The 18,910-nt window shown below is 39.7% G+C and overlaps 1 protein-coding gene across 1 annotated transcript; it reads left to right on the top strand.

Annotated features, from left to right (window-relative positions):
- The first annotated feature begins 15,391 nt into the window (after positions 1 to 15,391).
- LOC121739765 (beclin 1-associated autophagy-related key regulator-like) lies at positions 15,392 to 18,795 on the top strand. Its single transcript, XM_042132357.1, has 5 exons — positions 15,392 to 15,641; positions 15,994 to 16,416; positions 16,865 to 16,989; positions 18,126 to 18,291; positions 18,444 to 18,795. Exons 1-5 carry the CDS (start codon positions 15,469 to 15,471, stop codon positions 18,793 to 18,795), a joined length of 1,239 nt encoding a protein of 412 aa, XP_041988291.1. The 5' UTR covers positions 15,392 to 15,468.
- Positions 18,796 to 18,910: the final 115 nt, after the last annotated feature.

Genomic DNA, 18,910 nt, shown 5'->3' with positions numbered 1-18,910 from the left:
TCTCAAGAAGCTAGCGGGTGTATGCGCGAGGCGGCGCGCGGCGGCTTTAAATCTCCGTTTATGAACCCATTGCCGGCTCCTCCCGCGATCGGCGGCCAAGATTTGTGGCTCAGCTCTGCGGGTAGTTCCGCTATTTATATGTATATAGCGAAGCCCGATATCTTCAAAACGCATTCGGCATTTAGAGGATGTTTATGGAACATAAAATATTATCAAATTAGTGTTGTCTGAGATTTAGTACCCGTAAATCCATAAGTTATGTTGCGTAAATAAGTTGCACAATAATAAGAGGGATATTATTCCCAGATTCCCTAGGTATCTCGGACGAGGTTCATCAATTTTAGTCCAAAGGCTCTGAGCCTCCAATGCAAACAATCAAATCTTTCTTATTCGTAATATTAGTGTAGACGGAGACGGGAGAACGTGCTGGAATGTGGCCTCAAACTGGGCCGCCACTCGCCACCCTCCCCGCGGTGGTCGGTCGCGGCGCGCGTGTGATCACCGGACTGAGGTCACTCGTAATAAAAAAGGTCAAAGGTCGACCGGTATCGAAAGGGAAACCCTAAAAATGCGAATTATTCACGAGCGGCCGGCCGCTCTCTTAATTTGGCCGGGTCGGGGCAAATTGGTGCGGAACGCGAGCCGGCCGGGGCCTTCGTTAGCCGCGGCCCTACAGGGGCTCGGCCGGGGCCCGCGGCCGGCTAATGGCATTAATAATATAATTTGCCGCATCATACGCGGCCCTCCGGATCGCCTAATGAATCACCCCTCATTTGAATTCGAGCACGGATTGGAACAAAAAATGCGGCCCAAATATGTTACGCCTGATTTTTGTTGACTTTTACGTCGCGTGAATCATTCGTAACGAAAAATTTAAATCCCGAAGCTCAGCACGCGCCCTACACAAACACACGGAGCGGCGGACCGATTTAATGTACGCAGCCAATTACTACAACTGGAGCTACAATTTTAATTAGTTGGAAAAATACAGGCAGTTTTACTGGAGATATAATATTATATAACTAGTATAGGAGTTTTCGCGATCAATTGCAGAGCATGAAAAAAGCAATTACAGAACTAATCCAAACTAATTTGTTTCTTATAAGCAGCAGTAATGACAATGGCGGCGCCGCGTCCGACTCCGATTGCAATTATCTGAAGGACCCCCCCTCCAGGCGCTGCAGGCCAGGGTGCTGCAGGGCGCCGGGGGTGCCGCAGGGCGCCGGGGGTGATACAGGGCAATTAAAAGGTCCCAGTCGCGTGGCGGCGGCGGCGCTGCACTCCACAGTCGATGCCGGCGCCGGTATAATTAGCCCGGCAGCCGGCTAATTACGACTTCGAATGTAAACTCCCCGTCAGAATACTTTGTAATTAGATCCGACTTCCGCTCTCCGTTCACTGCGGCTGCCAAAAAAGCAGGAACATCGGAACTCTCGAGTCGTAAAACAAAACGATCGCTTAATATTTATGGTCGCGGCACGCTGGAGTTTGAGTCAAAGCGGGGATAACGGTAAGTGGGCGCGAGTAAATAAGGAGCGATATAACTATGCTGATGAAAATTGTAATTTTACGTTCCGTTTTACGGCGCCCGGTGGCGCAGTATATTTTTTTACACCGCAGATAAAGTGGCGGATGAGATTAAATTTTAGATTGCAGCCGGCAGCCGGCGGTCGGCGGCGGCGGGGCCGGCCGGCGCGCCGGACGCGGCGAGGCCTCGCGCCATTCAATTACGGCGACTTTTCGTTCCCCATTTGTAAGAATTTTATTTGCCCGACAATATTACGGACCTTTTTTGATCGCATCCCTTTGGAAACATGCTCAAATTGTAACCGGCAGCTTCCGTTTAATATTCCATAAGCGAGGAAATGGGAAACACATTTGAATATTATTATTATGTTAGCATTCGGCGGCACCTCCATCACTCAGTGGGCCCGAAATCACTTCCCACATTAAAATAATTCCCTTTGAAATCCCCGGCACAGAGTAAAGTCGTTATAATATTATTCTGTGTACCTTCCACCTCGTACACTTTGCAACCTCGACCTTTTATTTAAGCTGCTATCAATTTGAGTGGCCGCTCCGGGGCTGGGAGAGTAAACGAGATCGCGCTGAGGTATCGAGTTGGGCAAGTACAACGGTGGATGCGCTACAAGTCCCTCGACCCTGCAACAGAAGGTCGGACCGTCGTAACGGACTAACGACGCCCGGAAACCCGCACCATAAGCTCGACCCGTAGAAAATAACATTCCGCCGTAAAAGGCATTATATGAGCTATAAATGGGGAGAGAAGGGCTCGAGGGAGACCTTCCGTCCCGGCAGTTAGCGGCGCATATTGCGGTGTATTATGTCAGAAATATCTGATAACTATCCAAAATAATCTTTTTTGCGAAGGGAGCCAGAAACTGATGGATCGCTTGATGGTAAGCGATTATTATAGTCGAGGGTTCTCGATACACCAGTTTTTTTATTAAAAATGGTGGAATATGAAGGAAGATATTAATGTAAACCATGGAAACCAGTGAGACTTAAAAAGGGGAACGCGCTTTATTTCTGGAGTCGACTTACGAAATATGCATTCCAAAGCCTTGAAATCTTCAAATGTCCTAAGGGGTCAGGTAAAATAGGGAGTTCTCTTTGCAGCGGTTTTCTATGATGTCGTAGTATTTATCCGAGTGAGTCGTAAAAAATGGCATTTCAACGTTATCCTATTTTCTCTACGCGAGCTCCTTTTATCGTTTATTTTATCTACATACCGGCACTAAAGGCATTTTTAATGTGAGCGCTGTTTCAGCCCCGTTTATTTGGCTGAGGCAAATAAAAGAATTTGATTCCGGGCGCGTTTGAGCTACGTTTATAAATCACGTGCTACTTGCTGAGAGCTGTCAGCTGTGGAAAAAGCTCGGTAGCCGTTGAAAACAATATGGTCGTTGAGCAAAACTACATAGAAGTTGTGCATATAATGTTGTACGACGTGCGAGAACTGTCTGTGTGAAAACTGGGTGCAAGCAAGACCGCTTGGTCAGAACGGTTGACAGATGAGTGTTCGTGAAAATGAAACCTAAAATCCCAAACATCCTACTTGCGTGTTTATATTTTGAATGGCTATAAAATGCGCCGCATCGCCTCGTGTTATATCTATACTAAAAAATAAATGCGAAGGGGGGCTGTCCGTCCGTATGTTACTCCTTTACGCTCAAACCGCTGAACCTATTTTGCTAGGCATGGAGATACTTCGAGTCTCGGGAAAGGACATAGAATAGCTTTTATCCCGGAAAATTTATTGTTCCCGCGCGATAAACTAATTTTGGTGCAGAGGATTTGCATGCGTCATCTAGTTGTAAACTAAATCTAAGTAGCTTATTTACTAACTTGATAAGCGGCTCTTATGTTTATCTGTAATATATGTTTTGCGAAAGCTATTTCTGTGTCACAACAATCAGCACCTGTGATGGAGTATCGATCTCACAATCAGCTCCGATCTTACTCGTGTGTCGTGTGTCGCACCTCCCGTGTCTCGTCGGCGGAGCTACGCCGAATGGAGCAGGCATAATGAAGGCAGGCAGGTTTCATTTAAACTGGGCAAGTTACGCAGGAGTAATTTTATAGTACCCAATTGTGTGCGCAGTACACTAGAGCACTCTCTATTCCTTTACTCTAATGACCCAGTGGGACCGAAGAGCGACACGACTGGCGAGATATCAGGCGCAGGACAGACTTTTTACATGCCCCTCCGACGCATGGATTATCTTACTTGTCAGATAACAAGTGATCAGCCTCCATTGTCCTGACCAAACTTGGAAATTACATGTTGCCAACGCGGGAATCGAACCCACTACCTCCGGTGTCAAGAGCCACGCTCTAAACTACTAGACCACGGAGGCGTTTAATGTGAATACTAACAATAGGAACGTAGAATAAGTTATCTAAGTGACTGCACATTTATCTGCACGCACGTGCAGATTTTAGAATTCATTGTATGAAATGATGTGAAACCTCGCACATTCGTCCGCAGTCCGCACTGTACGCGCCGCATTTCGTGTACTATGCCACAGTATAGCAATATGACATATCCCTAGGGACTAATATTGCTATACTGTGACTATGCGGTGCGTTCGACGCGTACGGCGCGTACGGTGCTGACAAGTGTGCTATCAGCTTTATATTATAACAAACAATTAATATTGTTACAATCACCGTGTAAATACGACACAAAGGAACTGCTTATTTCTGAAAAGAATTCTCTCGCGACAGCTTTATGCAGAGATATGGGATAAAAGACAGCACAGATAGGACGTGTTATTAATTATTGTTACAAAAACATTTACAAAAAATGTTTGGGCTTTAATTATACTTTTGAAATAAACTTTATTTTATTTCATTTATAAGATGCTTAATATGTTTATCAGCCTCGTACTCAACGTTACGTAAATGGAGGTTCCGAAATAAACTGTTCTCACTGAAATTCATAGCGTTGTCTGAAAGAGGCAATAATGCGTCTTGTTACCGTTTCTCTAACTTGTTTTATTTTTGTATATTTTATCAAGTCCTTATTCAAATACAGACTTTTCTCTTTCCATTATATCTATAATATATCAATCGTTGTATATATATTATGTATAAGTTATATAATATATTATTTATATTATTTCATTATATTATTAACTGTTTTTTTCATTTATATTTGAGCCATCAAGAATGAGAGTTACCGTTTTGTAGTGCATTCTATTCTCATGGCGGAAGCTCTTTATGAGCTCTTTAACCAGATGACGCCCGCAACTCCGTTGCGCCAAAATTTGTTTATCGCGCGGGAGCCGCATATTTTTTTGGAATAAAAAGTATCCTATGTCCTTTTCCGGGACTCTAAGTATCGACATACCAAATTTCACCAAAATCGGTTCAGCGGTTTGGGCGTTAAAAGGTAACGAACAAGTGGAGTTTCGCATTTATAATATTAGTGGGATGGAAGAGCAAATCTTTGCTTTCGCCGCCATTACGGTATTTCGGTAGTTCTCAGTAGTGAGTAGTCGGTGATAAAACTATTTTACGAGCTGTGACCTGTCCGCGCTCGGGTCCGCTGTAAAAGTATTTTATGTCGTGTACTGAGCAACATTCATGAGGACGTTTCTCATTTTCATTACGTCTCGAATTCATAACGTTCAGATTTGTAGCATTTTGTCGCTCGCAAGAACAACTCGTATTATAAAGTTAAGCGTCAATAAGTTGGGATAACGCCCTTATACTGATAGTATGAGAAGACGGGACATCGGAGTGATGCATCATAAAGTGAAAAAATGTTGTAGTTCCAATAAAAAACTACGAATGAGCTAGTAAATACTCGAAAGATTTTGCAATGCCCGGTTTCTATGTTTTTACAGGAGGTCGTCTATCGATATAGATTAGATTAGTTAATGGTTTCAAAAGTTCAGTTGCTTTCTATCATGTGACTCGTTTGCTCGTTTGCCCCCTAATTTTAATTGAAAAACGCTAGGGAATAGACTTTCCAGTAATAAAAGCTCATAAACCGGTCACAGGCGGGACCAAACTTGATGACGTCACAAAGTCACATCCACATGGTTCCTCGTCCGCGCGCTGTTTCCCCATTTCCGCTGTTATGATTGTTCTCCCATTACTCCATCACGTCGTCCCCTCCTCCCCCCTCGCCCGTCGCCCCATATGTCCCCCTCTACCCGCGGTGTTTGCTGAGCTTCTAGCCGGAGACAAAACGCTGTGATGGATCTGCACATAATTTAATAGTTGACCGATATAAAATCCTTTCAAGACAATATTAACATGTGATATGTGGAGGAACAAACAGAATATTATATTTTACAGTTCATAATATAATTGCACAAAATTGATTTCAGTTGCAAACATTGAAAACGTAATGCTACGGCGTAGAGGTGCTACGAAAGGGTGTGGCGTGTTGCGTAGCACGTCTACGCCGTAGCACCACCTAATAGAAAGTCGTGTAAGCTTAGTTTGCATTATTATTAACTAGCTATTTGACCGAGCTTTGCTCGGTATTCGATAAAACACGAATAAAATGACATTTTCTAAAATTATTCCTAGCTAGATCGATTTATCGCCCCTGAAAACCCCTATATACTAAATTTCATGAAAATCGTTGGAGCCGATTCCGAGATATGAGATATATATATATATATATATATATTGGACCAATTTTGATGAAATTTTTTGTGTGTGTTCGTGGAGATTCGAGAATGGTTTAGATTTACAGTTTGGTCTACTGGAAAATGTTTTTTCAATTAATTTCTTATTTTTAAGGAGTTGTTGATTTTGGAATGTTTTACATTAGATCCGGCGGACGGCGCTATCATCGCATTCAATATTATTCTATTTCAATTTTAGTTTGTCCTGACAGATGGTGCTACGATTAATTTGAAAAAAATTTTGTTATTCAATTCATGTGCTGATTAAAATATTAAATAAATAACACATAGGCTACAATTTTAACCGACTTTCAAAATGGGGGAGGTGTTATGTTCGTTTTCTTATATTCAACGATTACTCCGCCGTTTGTTAACCGATTTTCAAAATTTTTCTTTTGGTATATAGGGTATCATCCCAATTTGGTATTATATTCAGAAAAGTGGTGATCTGATGAAGGATCCATAAGTAATCGAGGGAACTCCTCAAAACTTATAGGGAAACATGTGGTGACTTCGGTTTCGTGAGAAGTATTCTAAGCATATGCTACCAACAAGTAAGATTTTGCACCGAGATATACCTGGTATACCGTGGTTCGGAAGGTGCTGAGAGAATTCCTGATTCTTTATAGATACAAGTTTGGGAGTTTCGGCGTTGTTTTAAGAACAGAAAGCATATGCTACTATGCAAATTACATTCTTCATCATCATCATCATCATCATCACTACCATATTATACCATTTCATAGTCTTTTAGATCGAGACTCGAGTTTGTCAAGCGATAATTAAAAAAAATCTATATCTACCTAATATTATAAACCTGAAGAGTATGTTTGCTTGAACGCGTCAATCTCAGAAACTACAGGTCCGATTTAAAAACTTATTTCAGTGTTAGATAGATCATTTATCGAGTAAGACTCATCATTTATCGAGAAGGTTATATTATATTATTACTCTAAGACTAATACGACAGAAGAAACTCAGGAAAATGTGGGAAAAACGGGGGAAATATTTTTTATGGGAAAATGTACCTATGGATTCTGTAAAATTTCTAATTTACGCGGGCGAAGCCGCGCGGGACATCTAGTATATATATATATATATATATATATATATATATATATATATATATATATATATATATATATATATATATATATATATATATATTTTTTTTTTTTTTTTTTTTTTTGCTGTGTAAAATTAGAAAATGCTTCTATAATGCTTGCGATAATATAATTATGAAAATGTCAAAATACTTTTACTACATACATTATAAGAATCACCTGAACGTAAATCGAAAGTTTACCTATTAAGTCAGGTAGTAAGTTTAACATAACCTAGTATCAAGTATTAACTACCTGATCTGGGAGTTAGTGTTAATATTATCTATTCCAAGCTATCACAACTTCTGACTACCTTTGTACAGTATCTTCGTAAGTGTTCCAAGTGAGAAGAGAAGTACTATGGCGGGAGGCATAAGGAAGGGGGAGAGGGGGGATATAATATGTTGGTTGGTGCTGAGTCGCGTTATGAAACTGATCACTCCCCCGGGAACCGGAAAAATGGGGACACCGTCATCTTGGATCGTTATTGATAGATCATTATGGGCGTGTCCTTGGTGTGTGTAGTGGTCGGTATGTTTTTTTGTGGTTCTCGGGCGTCTAATAGTTTTTGGCTTTGTTTGCGATTAGATGATACAAATTTTCAGTAGCGGTATAGGAAATAGCGCAATGAATCTATATTTCATTTAATTCGATGTAACAAAATCAAAATCAAAATATATTTTTTTCAGAGTACTTTTTTTACAAAAACTTTTCCGAACGTCGATACTAAGGTGCCTACCACCGGTTCGAAAACTAACCCGGCGAGAAGAACCGGCGTAAGAAACTCGCACGTGGCCATCTTTCGCTAAAAAGATGGAAAATTACAATTTAAAACATATGTAAGTGCACCAAGGCTTTAAATGAATATGTCAATGGGCGCTGCTGGTAAAAAAGAACTGTCAAAATGACGTTTTTGTATGAAAACAGCGTTAGTTCCTTTTCTCGCCACGTTCATTTAAAGCCTTGTCGAACTGTAACTTACGGGTTAATCCAAATCACGAAATTTTCCACCTATTTTACTGGATCGAACATTTTAATTGCAATAACCGTCCATACGGAGCTATGTTAAATGTCTAGACAAAAATAAAGTTAAACTAAGTTTATTATACTTACCTCGAATTTTAAATGAGTAAGTAATAAAATGTTACAGCGTTCACCACTTGTGATTTAATTTTATACAATTTATGTTCACTTTATAAACTCGTAAGAGCTCAGCTCTCGAAATGATTAGAAAGTTTTCCCTCATTTTTCGCGTCGGACTCAACTAGCAGTTATTATGGCGGGCTATTTAATTATATATGCGGCAGTGTTCGCAGCCCACTGCCGAGGTAGTTCCTCAACTTTAGTTCGGCTTGTTTATGATTGAGGAAAGAGTTTCTGGAAAGTTCTAAATTAACATAAAAACGTGCTCCAAAAGAAACTTTTCAATTAAAACCGAACTACTCGCCGAGTGCTACTTAGTGCGGAATCAAGATTTTTATTTCAAAGTTGGCACCCGCTGAAATGAATTCAGTATTAATAGAATAAAAATTCATCGGTTACAATATTAGAAGAGAAGATTAAAGTATCAACTACCGACGCTCGATCGACCTATCATTTTTATCCTTTTAGCTTTAAGAGGGCGACTAACCCCAAAAATCAAACATCGTCCTTCTCTCTTCACACTCACGCCCGTCTTTCATATGCCAGGTGAAAAAGAACGACGCGAATTCATCGCCAAATTAGTTTTTTCTCAATAACTCGATAAATCGACCTAGCGGATTTTTAAAATGTTGTATACATTTTAAAAATCCGCTATGTCGATCTCTCAATGAAAGAATTTTATACAATATGTTAAAATATTAACTTAGTTCAATGCACGGTTATGGCAATAAATGAAAAATTCGTGAAAATTAGATGCATCTTTGTGATTTTTTTCAATCGAGAAAATTTTAAGATATCGTTTTTTTGCTCAGATCGAATTCTCGGAAATATAATGTAATATCTAATTTTTTTAAATGAAAGAATTCGGGGTTTATTTTCAAGTATAAAAATGAATTATAAAATCGACACTTTAGAGTTAGTCGCCCCCTTAATAATAAACGAAGATTGAGACGAGACTAATTCATGTTGCTGTCCGTCTGATATATTGAAAAAACCATTCGACGTGAATTTAAATGACTATATGCCCAAGTTCATACGAAATTATATAGCAACATCGGCCTATTCAAGAAGACTGAGCAAGTCTATACGTCACGCCCCACCCGGGATTCAACCTGCAGGCAACAGTCTACACCCTCTTGAGTTTGCACCAAAGGTCTACCTATTACGCCACGGACGCTCTGTGCTACCTACCAAGCAATATAATTATCAAAAGTAATCCACAGTCCACTCTATTTCTTTTAATTCCCGTATAAAACCTCGTTCCGAGCTAGCCGATGTAACAATACGGCAGTTAATTTGGCGGAAACCGCCGCCGCTGCCGGGTCTGATCAAAATTAGTCGACGATAAAACCACAGTTTATAGCGGCCATCGCGCGCGACTGTAAAACGCTAACGAATCATACTTTTACAGATGCATATAAAGACTTTACTACGCACCCCTTCCGAATTGTTAACTTTTATTGGCTATTCATCAGCGGTCTCTTCTTTTTATTCAAAACTCTGCGGACATCATAGTAAGTAGGGTCTCAAATCTCATTAACCCGTCGATCGTGGAAAAACGAAACACAATAGAATTTCTATTGTGGTTCGGTCACCGGCGACCGTATGGGGCTTGATGAAAAATAACACACACAATCCTGAAACGCGCATGAATGTTTCTGATATCAAGAAACTCTTCGTTCGGTCGGAACATCTTCCTTTAAGGCTCTCAAGAATATTCCTACAACGTTTATAGCAGAACGGTGTTCGGACCAGCTCAATGTCGCACGACCAAAAATCTGGTCCAATTTTCCCCAGAACTATCTCGCACAAATGAACTGTGGTAAAGTCCGGCTGAATAATAAATTTCGTTAAGCGACGACGCTAAATTTGTTCTATGTAACCGCCGCCTCGTAATCTTCATTAAAAGATTACGGCTTAAGTGGAATAAAGGTTAAATTTTATGAATATTGGAAGGGGGCTTCACACTGTTGTAAGGCGATGTCAAACGACGCACGTTGTATTATTATACAAACAATTTTATTTTATTTAACATTTGAGCAAAAAACAATACGAAATGTCGTTCTGTCTTTAGTCTTAATATAGATAGACTAAAGTAACTACTTCTTTCTTATATTTTTTAATATTAAAAATAAACATTAGGAAACAATTATCGAAACCTAATCATCTAAATGCTCAATATACTGTCGGCACATTAGGTACTCACTCTACGTACATAGTATTATTTAATATTTTATCAGCGAAAGAACCGCAGCGTCGCTGTCAGTGTGGCAGCTCATGATCGACTTCCCCGGAGTTGCCATAACAACTTGAAAATTCCGCCAGAAAAAAGGCCGAGTGTGTTGAGGCCACGGATTACGGCGACTCCATTACCCCGCCCGCCCTGCCCAGCCCCCGCCCCCGCCCTGAATAACAATAGCGGATCAGATAAGCCCAAATCATAATTTAAAAACTTTTCCGCCTCTTACCTTCTTGTTTATCATTTCTCCGGGAAGGTGTTTGTTCGCTTTAATTTTATCTTATCGCCCGCCATTACTGCCGGACTTTTGAGCGGTGTTCATTATGGAGGAACGATCATTATCTGATAATGGTAATAACTCAGGACCCGCAAGTTCGAACGCTTGGGTAAGATAATTATTAATTAATTGTTATGATGATAACTAATTTTATGTTCATTTCTGCCACATCTTCGTAAGAAATGTACAGTAGATTACGATAGATATCGATGAATACTTAGGTTATATTTTTATTACTTAGGTACTTAGTTAGAAGCGAAGTGTAAACCTATACTTAGGCTGCCTTCACATTAAGGTGACGCCGCGCTAAAGTAAAAAACCGTGATGGTTATGTTTGCGATAAAATGGTTTTTGTCGCGTAATTTAAAAACCATAAATATATTTCATATAAGCTATGGGCAAATTAAAGTGTATGCTTGAACCAGTCTATGTATAAATTTTGGAAGCTTAAATCACTCTCCTCTGTTGGCAAAATAGTAATCCCTTTTTTTGACAGAGGTCTTTTCTTTGTTATAAAAGTTGTCCAATCGTGTAATGCTATGGGTAATTTAAAGACAAAGACATGTAAGATATATGCGTATTTTAGTAATAATACCACTTAGGACCACGGACATTTTAAAGACAATACTTATCAAAAAGGTAAACTTATAAAAAGGTTCTATACAAACACCACAACATGATGAATACTGACAATGAACTTTAATTTTCTTAGCTTTAGTCATTGCTGAAAAAAATCGATATCGCTACAGCCAAATTATCAGAGCGTCGCCTTAAGTCGCGAGTAGTGCGGCAGCCGCGCGACTTAATGTGAAGGCAGGCAGCAGATTAGTTAAATTTAGTCTTAAAACACTGAAATCAACCCCCAATATCTTAATCTGACGCGCTCGAGTATTTCAGACTATCGATTTTTTTTTACTAATCTGATCGTCTATCCTGGGCGCGCGTCACTACATATAGAGCTAAATACTGTTACGTGCTAGGGTTCGAGGATTTGGAGGGAAAGACCTGGTGACTCTCTTGAAGACTTTATTAACACTGCAATAAACACTAGGTCACAACACTTAGCACTAAGTCCAAACACTGATCACTAGGTCCAATCACTAAGCACTATCACTGTCCTAGGTCGTAGCCAAGTCGCAGGTTTCACTGGTTCACTCACTATTGATCACTTGTGTTCACTCCGAAATCGCCTTGATGATCGCTCGAACCGAACTGAACTGACTCCGGGGCTGCCTGCGGCTCTTTTTATATGGCGAGACGAATTCCAGAAATTTCCCGATTCACGTAAACAAGTAAACAACCGTGGGAAATTTCTAGGCGGCTCGGGCATGTACCACAATAAAACTGCCGTCCTTGCGATAAGTGCAGTAAGTTGAATTTAATTTAGACCTTATGGACTCAGTCATAAGGTCTAAATTCAAACACGCTAACAAATAAAGGGTAAACACGTAAACAAACATTGAACCTTTTTAGAAGGTTCGAGTATGTACTTGCGCACCACGTGTCCGTATACCATGTACCGTAACAATACTTTACAAGGTTGTTCTATTAAGTCCAAGGTATCTCTCATAACTTAAACTGCCACGCTCGAGTATTACCGAAAATTCCTCTATTCGCCTCCCTAACTATAAAGGACGATGGGGTATGTGGTGAGCCAATACCAGATTTCAATGTTATAAAATGTTGGTAAACATAAATAAACATTTTCTTTTAGTGTAAAAGCACTTATAACATGTAACAGTTCCTAACAAAATGTAATAATTGACAAAATAATATTTTGTTAGTAAATGTTTGTATGTTAGAAAATATTTACAAACATTTTCTAACTGCGGTGTGGGAGCACCATTAGTAACTTTTTAAATTACATTTTTTCATTATTTCTCCAAACTTAGTTGTCATTATTCCTAGTCCAAACTACTATTTAAAGTGGGTACAGTAAGAAGAAAAAGGTTTTCGCAGTAGGTATTCACGCTGTAAACTAACTCAAATAATATTAATGTACTCTTCAGTATTATACTTAGTGCCTTTACATTGTTTGCTTAATTATTATTATTAAAATGCGAATTTTTTTTCAAGTATTCGCCCACAATATATCGATATTTATATATAAAATTCTCGTGTCACAATGTTAAGCCGCGTACTCCTTCGAAACGGATTTACTGGTTTTAACCAAATGTTATATTCATATTCAGTGGGTCCATGGACGTACCCAGGTTCTGGGCAGGGAGGGGGGGCGGGGGCAGATTACCCAGGTTCTGGGCCAGGGGGGAGGGGGCAAAATACTCAGGTTCTGGGACCAGGGGTGGGCAAATCAGATTTTTTATAAGCTAGGTGTTTATAAAAAATTAATAATTTTTAGTTGTAAAAATATTGTATTGCAAACAAATGGAAAAAAATCGTTATATATACTTAGGGACGTCAACATGATCCGGGGGGGGGGGGCAGCTGCCGAATCGGCTACTGGGTACTTTATATATTGATAAGTGCATTTGTTGAATAAACAATAGTAAATTATTACAACTCGAGACTGATGGCGACCATTGTTTGTGCGACGGGATAGCGATGGACGTTGCCATGGTGACATAGTCATATTTTAGTCACTTCAATAAAATAATACGGGCGAAATACTTTATATGGCAAAGAAACGTTTGCCGGAACAGCTAGTATAACGATATAAAGTAAATTATTACGCTAGCAGCTAAAGCATAATAATTTGGTTTGGCTGAAGCCCTTTTTAGCCGGTAATCAGTTTGTCTACACAGTTAGAGGTAAAACAGCTAATCAGGTGGGTGAGCTTAAGCTGAAGTAAAACTTTACAAATAACAATTATTCGTAGTAAGGACAATAGTAAGGATTAATTCACATTGCAACGTGAAGACTGAAGAGGCGAAGCGAATAGCGATGCATTTTTAAATGAGAAATTTGAAATTGGAATAGGCAGGCCAACGCCACGGGTAGCAAATTTCTCAATTATTCAATGTGTATATCCATAAATAATTACATAAGTAGTATATCCATAATATACATAAGGAGCAAATAGATACCTCCCCTCCTCTTTTTTGAAATCGGTTAAAAATAAAGGTAACTTTAGAATCGCTCTTCACGTTGCAATGTGAACTCCTAACCATGTACAGCTATAACAGCTTGTCATACGTTTGTAATATTTTCAAAACTGTATAGTTTTTGTGTAATATATTATCCTACTAATATTATAAAGGCGGAAGTTTGTTTGGATGTATGGATGTGTGGATGTATGGATGTTTGTTACTCTTTCACGCAAAAACTACTAAACGGATTTTAATGAAACTTTACAATAATATAGCTTATACATCAGAATAACACATAGGCTACAATCTTAACCGACTTTCAAAATGGGGGAGGTGTTATGTTCGTTTTCTTATATTCAAATATTACTCCGCCGTTTGTTAACCGATTTTCAAAATTTTTCTTTTGGTATATAGGGTATCATCCCAATTTGGTATTATATTCACAAAAGTGGTGATCTGATGAAGGATCCATAAGTAATCGGGGGAACTCTTCAAAACTTATAGGGAAACATGTAGTGACTTTGGTTTCGTGAGAATTATTCTAAGCATATGCTACCAACAAGAAAGATTTTGCACCGAGATATACCTGGTATACCGTGGTTCGGAAGGTGCTGAGAGAACTCCTGATTCTTTATACATACAAGTTTGGGAGTTTCGGCGTTGTTTTAAGAACAAAAAGCATATGCTACTATGCAAGTTACATTCATCATCATCATCACTACTATATTATACCACTTCATAGTCTTTTAGATCGAGACTCGAGTTTGTCAAGCGATAATTAAAAAAAATCTATACCTACCTAATATTATAAACCTATGTTTGCTTGAACGCGTCAATCTCAGGAACTACAGGACCGATTTAAAAACTTATCTCTGTGTTATTTAGATCATCTATCGAGTAAGACTATAGGCTATCTTATATCTTTAAACGAGCAATTCTTTCGATTATATATATATATAATCCGAGATTATATATAGTCTTACTCGATAGAATCTAACACTGAGATAAGTTTTTAAATCGGACCTGTAGTTCCTGAGATTGACGCGTTCAAGCAAACATAGGTTTATAATATTAGGTAGGTATAGATTTTTTTTAATTATCGCTTGACAAACTCGAGTCTCGATCTAAAAGACTATGAAGTGGTATAATATGGTAGTGATGATGATGATGAATGTAATTTGCATAGTAGCATATGCTTTCTGTTCTTAAAACAACGCCGAAACTCCCAAAATTATTCTTTTTATAGTCGCTTGTAAGCATAATATTGTCACAGCCTTAAAACTTCATCTGTAAAAAAACTAAGACGTCATTACTGTCACAAATTGACATTTGTATATTTATGACAACGACATTGACTTGACAGCTGTTATTGTTAACACTTGACAGTTGAATGAAAATGAATTTTTCAAAGTGTTGTTTTGAATCGTCTTGTGTAATTTAATTGAATTTTAAAATCATTTTTACGTGAGCCTTCGAACAATTAGCGATTATGAGCTATTTAATGGAAAGTGAAGCTCCAAGGGACTTCCGAATATCATCAACTGAGAGCGACGGTCACTATACCAAGTGTTTACTTTGCTACACGGTCAAGAAGAATTTTTATTGTTCAGAATGTGTCCAAAACGGGAGTTTTGTTCATTCAGCAATGCCTTATTCGGACAGGTGAGCTCCCATTGTGTTAGAAAGGTCCTCCAAGCCTACAACAGTATCCCAATCTAGAACTATCGAAACAATGAACCTCGACTTATTACGTATTACTCTCCTTTCACGCATTTTCTTTGATTAAAGTTAGTTCTTGTGAAACAAAAAGACACTGATGATGAAAACGATCACAGTTGGTTGCTAAAAATATATTTCTTTATTAAGTACTCTTTACAAAAGTTAATTCAAACTTGGTCCTATAAGTTGACTATTGCTCACTTCCTGCTTACCATTAAAACGATTAATTATAAGATAATATTGGCTTGACCCACTTTTAGATTTATTATCTTATCTCTTGTATATTTTCTTGCAGATACTCAGAAAAACAAGCCAAATTACTGAGACTTAGACGTAATAGACAACACATTTTAGACAGGTGTAACAAGCTCCTATCCCCAAAACTGCAGAGAGACATTTTAATAACAGAGACCAAACATGCAAAAGAAAAATTAGAACTACTGAAGCTGGCGGTGCAGCAGAGACGAACAAAAATAGACGAATTGAAAAAAGATTTGATGGAAGTGAAAGCACATAACAATGAGTTGAGCCAGAAGCTGCCGAGGTATCAGAAGCGAGTGTCGAGCGTGGACCGACTGGCCGAGGGTCAGAGAGAGAAACTGCGGAATCAGATTGAGGTCTACAATGAGCACGCTGAGTCCCTGGCTGCACTGCGGAGATCACGAATAAGACAGCTCATAAGATACATCTTCCCAGTGTATATGAGCTATGACACCAGGTAATTGGCTTATTATTTTTTGGAAGGAATATTTATGGGTAGGTTTCTGAACCTTAGCTGACAATTTGTTGCTTATTTGTAAAAAATATTATTTTACAATTGAAGACTCCACTGCAATAATGATAAATGTCCTAAGTTGTTAGTTTTAAGATAATTGGGTTTTTAAATTTAGAATGGTATAATGAAACGGAATGGTAAAGATTATTTTAAAGGAAACGCCTGCGACGTTGAGCGTTTTAGCCGTGTAGCCGTAATATTATCACGATATTGCTAGTTTTGTAAATACATTTTTAAGATAATATTTCAAGTGACCGAAGGGCATTAATTGTTAAGATTTGAATTTTTTAGGACATTCATCATTATTGCAGTGGACCTTTCAATTGTTAAACAGAATGTCTATTATTCTAAGTATTGCTATTTTCAAATTGCAATAATATTTTAATTTTAGTGACAGTATTGAGGATATGGAGTTTATTGGGGAGGAGGAGGAGGGCCCCCCGCAGAGGCCGCAGCTGCACATCGTGGCACCCTGGGTAGATGTTGACTGTGATGCCTCACAATTTCAAGCCTGCAGTAAGGGTTCAGACTTGGTTATATTTTATTTTCAAATTCTATACTTGTCCTCTGCATTAAAAATGAACAATAATGACATAAATCTTATAAAACAAATATGGCTGCACCTAAACATTATTTTGATATTATATTGATGTCTCATGACCTCGTCGTATCTTGGCCCGAAATGTAATACTAGAGCCATTGAGTACACAGCGTAAGAAACATAATATCATAATAAAGTAATGATATAAAGCTAATGAAGTATTCAGGAGCGAGAATACCTAAAACCAATCTAAATACCCTGTATCTTGTCCACACACAAGAGGAGAAATCAGCCCTCACTAATACAGGCTATGGATCGGGAACGGACTCTCGCGTCCTCACAATCCATGAAGCTCAGGGATTAACGAGTCCCTCGGTGATCATCATACAGACCAAGTCCCGAAAGCTGGCAATCCATGACAGCGTTCCTCATGCAGTTGTAGCCATATCCCGGCACACTAACACCTGTGTCTATTACACTGACACTGATGGAGACGCTGTGGCAAGCTTCATAAAAAGAGCCACGGAGGTGTCAACCGAACACATAAGAGATTATAATATAAAAATGGCTATAAAAGACAGGAACGATAAAGTCCTAAGCCACATGGCGGGTAGATTCGACACAGAACGATGTCTTTTTAACAACCTAGAAACTCCACCCAGCTTGAGTGACCCCTCTCCACCAAGCCAATGTCACAACATCTAAAGGCAAAGGGTGGAGCAGCATAAAATCTAAGGAAATCGGAAAATGTCGGTTCTACTGGCCGCCACACCGACTGGGACCTCACCGTTCAAAACATTAATATTATTATTATGCAATTTATAAAACAATAAATGTATATATTTATTTATTATATGTATAACATATTATACTCTATTCTATTAAATATACATATACACATATAAATATTAAAAAAAAAAAAAAAAAAAAGTGTCCATGGCGTGATGGACCACAATTAATTAAAATTCATAATATTATTTCAATTATCCTTGGTGCGAAAAATCTAAATAATAAAATAACAAAAAAAGGATATGGACGAACAGTCTATAGACGGCCCCAATTTTATAATAATAAAAAAAAAATAAAAAAATAAAGTAATGATTGTCTCTAGTGGCGGGAAACCGGGAGTCCGGTGCGGGGGGCAGCGGGGGCGGGGAGAGCGCTCTGCCGGTGCCGGCGGCGGGGCGCGCGCGCGCGGCACTCGGGCTCGCCGCGCAGCTCGTCGCGCTGCTCGCCGCGACGCTCGACGTGCGTCTGCCGCACGCCATCAACCTCAGGTGATTAAAACATTTCAATTTTTGATGGCGTTTTTCTGCTCACGCATGGACAGACTTGCAAGACAAATACATGGGATATTGTTGCAACAAGGGATATTGTTATATCTTATTACGAAGTTTGTTGTAATTTATTAGCAATATAACAATTTCAGCGACTACTGCGAGGGACGTTGCGCAGGCGGGTGGAGCGGGTGCGTGGGGCGCGTGCGGGCGGGGTGCGCGGCGCTGTGCGGGCACGCCGCGCTGCCGCCCGCCGCGCCGCTCGCCGGCTTGCACGAGCTGGCACTGGCGGCGGCGGCCGACCTGCCGGCGCTGGGCCGCGCGCCGCCGCCCCCGCCCGACGAGCGCTGGGCGGCGGCGGCGGCGTGGGCGGGCGGCGAGGACGAGCCCGAGCCGCCCGAGCACCTCAGCTGGCCGGAGGCGGAGCCCGCGGCCCCCGACCAGCCCCCGTCGCTCTCCCTCGTCACCTCGCTCGCCTCCATGTGGCGCGGCTGGACCAAGTAGACGGTGAAACGACTGACGATGTTTTGTACATAAAGTAATAAATTGTTAACTTTTTTATACCAGAGTTTAATTTTTAAACATTTTTTTAATCCCACGATCGAGGCGTGGGAATCGC

Source organism: Aricia agestis, chromosome 1, assembly GCF_905147365.1.
Source record: "Aricia agestis chromosome 1, ilAriAges1.1, whole genome shotgun sequence".
Taxonomy (NCBI): Eukaryota; Metazoa; Arthropoda; class Insecta; order Lepidoptera; family Lycaenidae; genus Aricia; species Aricia agestis.
The sequence above is the reverse complement of the archived record's forward strand: the minus strand, read 5'-3'. Positions and strand labels throughout refer to the sequence as shown.

Coding starts and splice junctions, on each gene's coding strand:
- LOC121739765 (XM_042132357.1), top strand. CDS start 15,469: ATGAGCTATTTAATGGAAAGTGAAGCTCCAAGGGACTTCCGAATATCA. Junction 16,417..16,864: donor TATATGAGCTATGACACCAG/GTAATTGGCTTA, acceptor TTTTAATTTTAG/TGACAGTATTGAGGATATGG. Junction 16,990..18,125: donor CTCACAATTTCAAGCCTGCA/GTAAGGGTTCAG, acceptor GATTGTCTCTAG/TGGCGGGAAACCGGGAGTCC.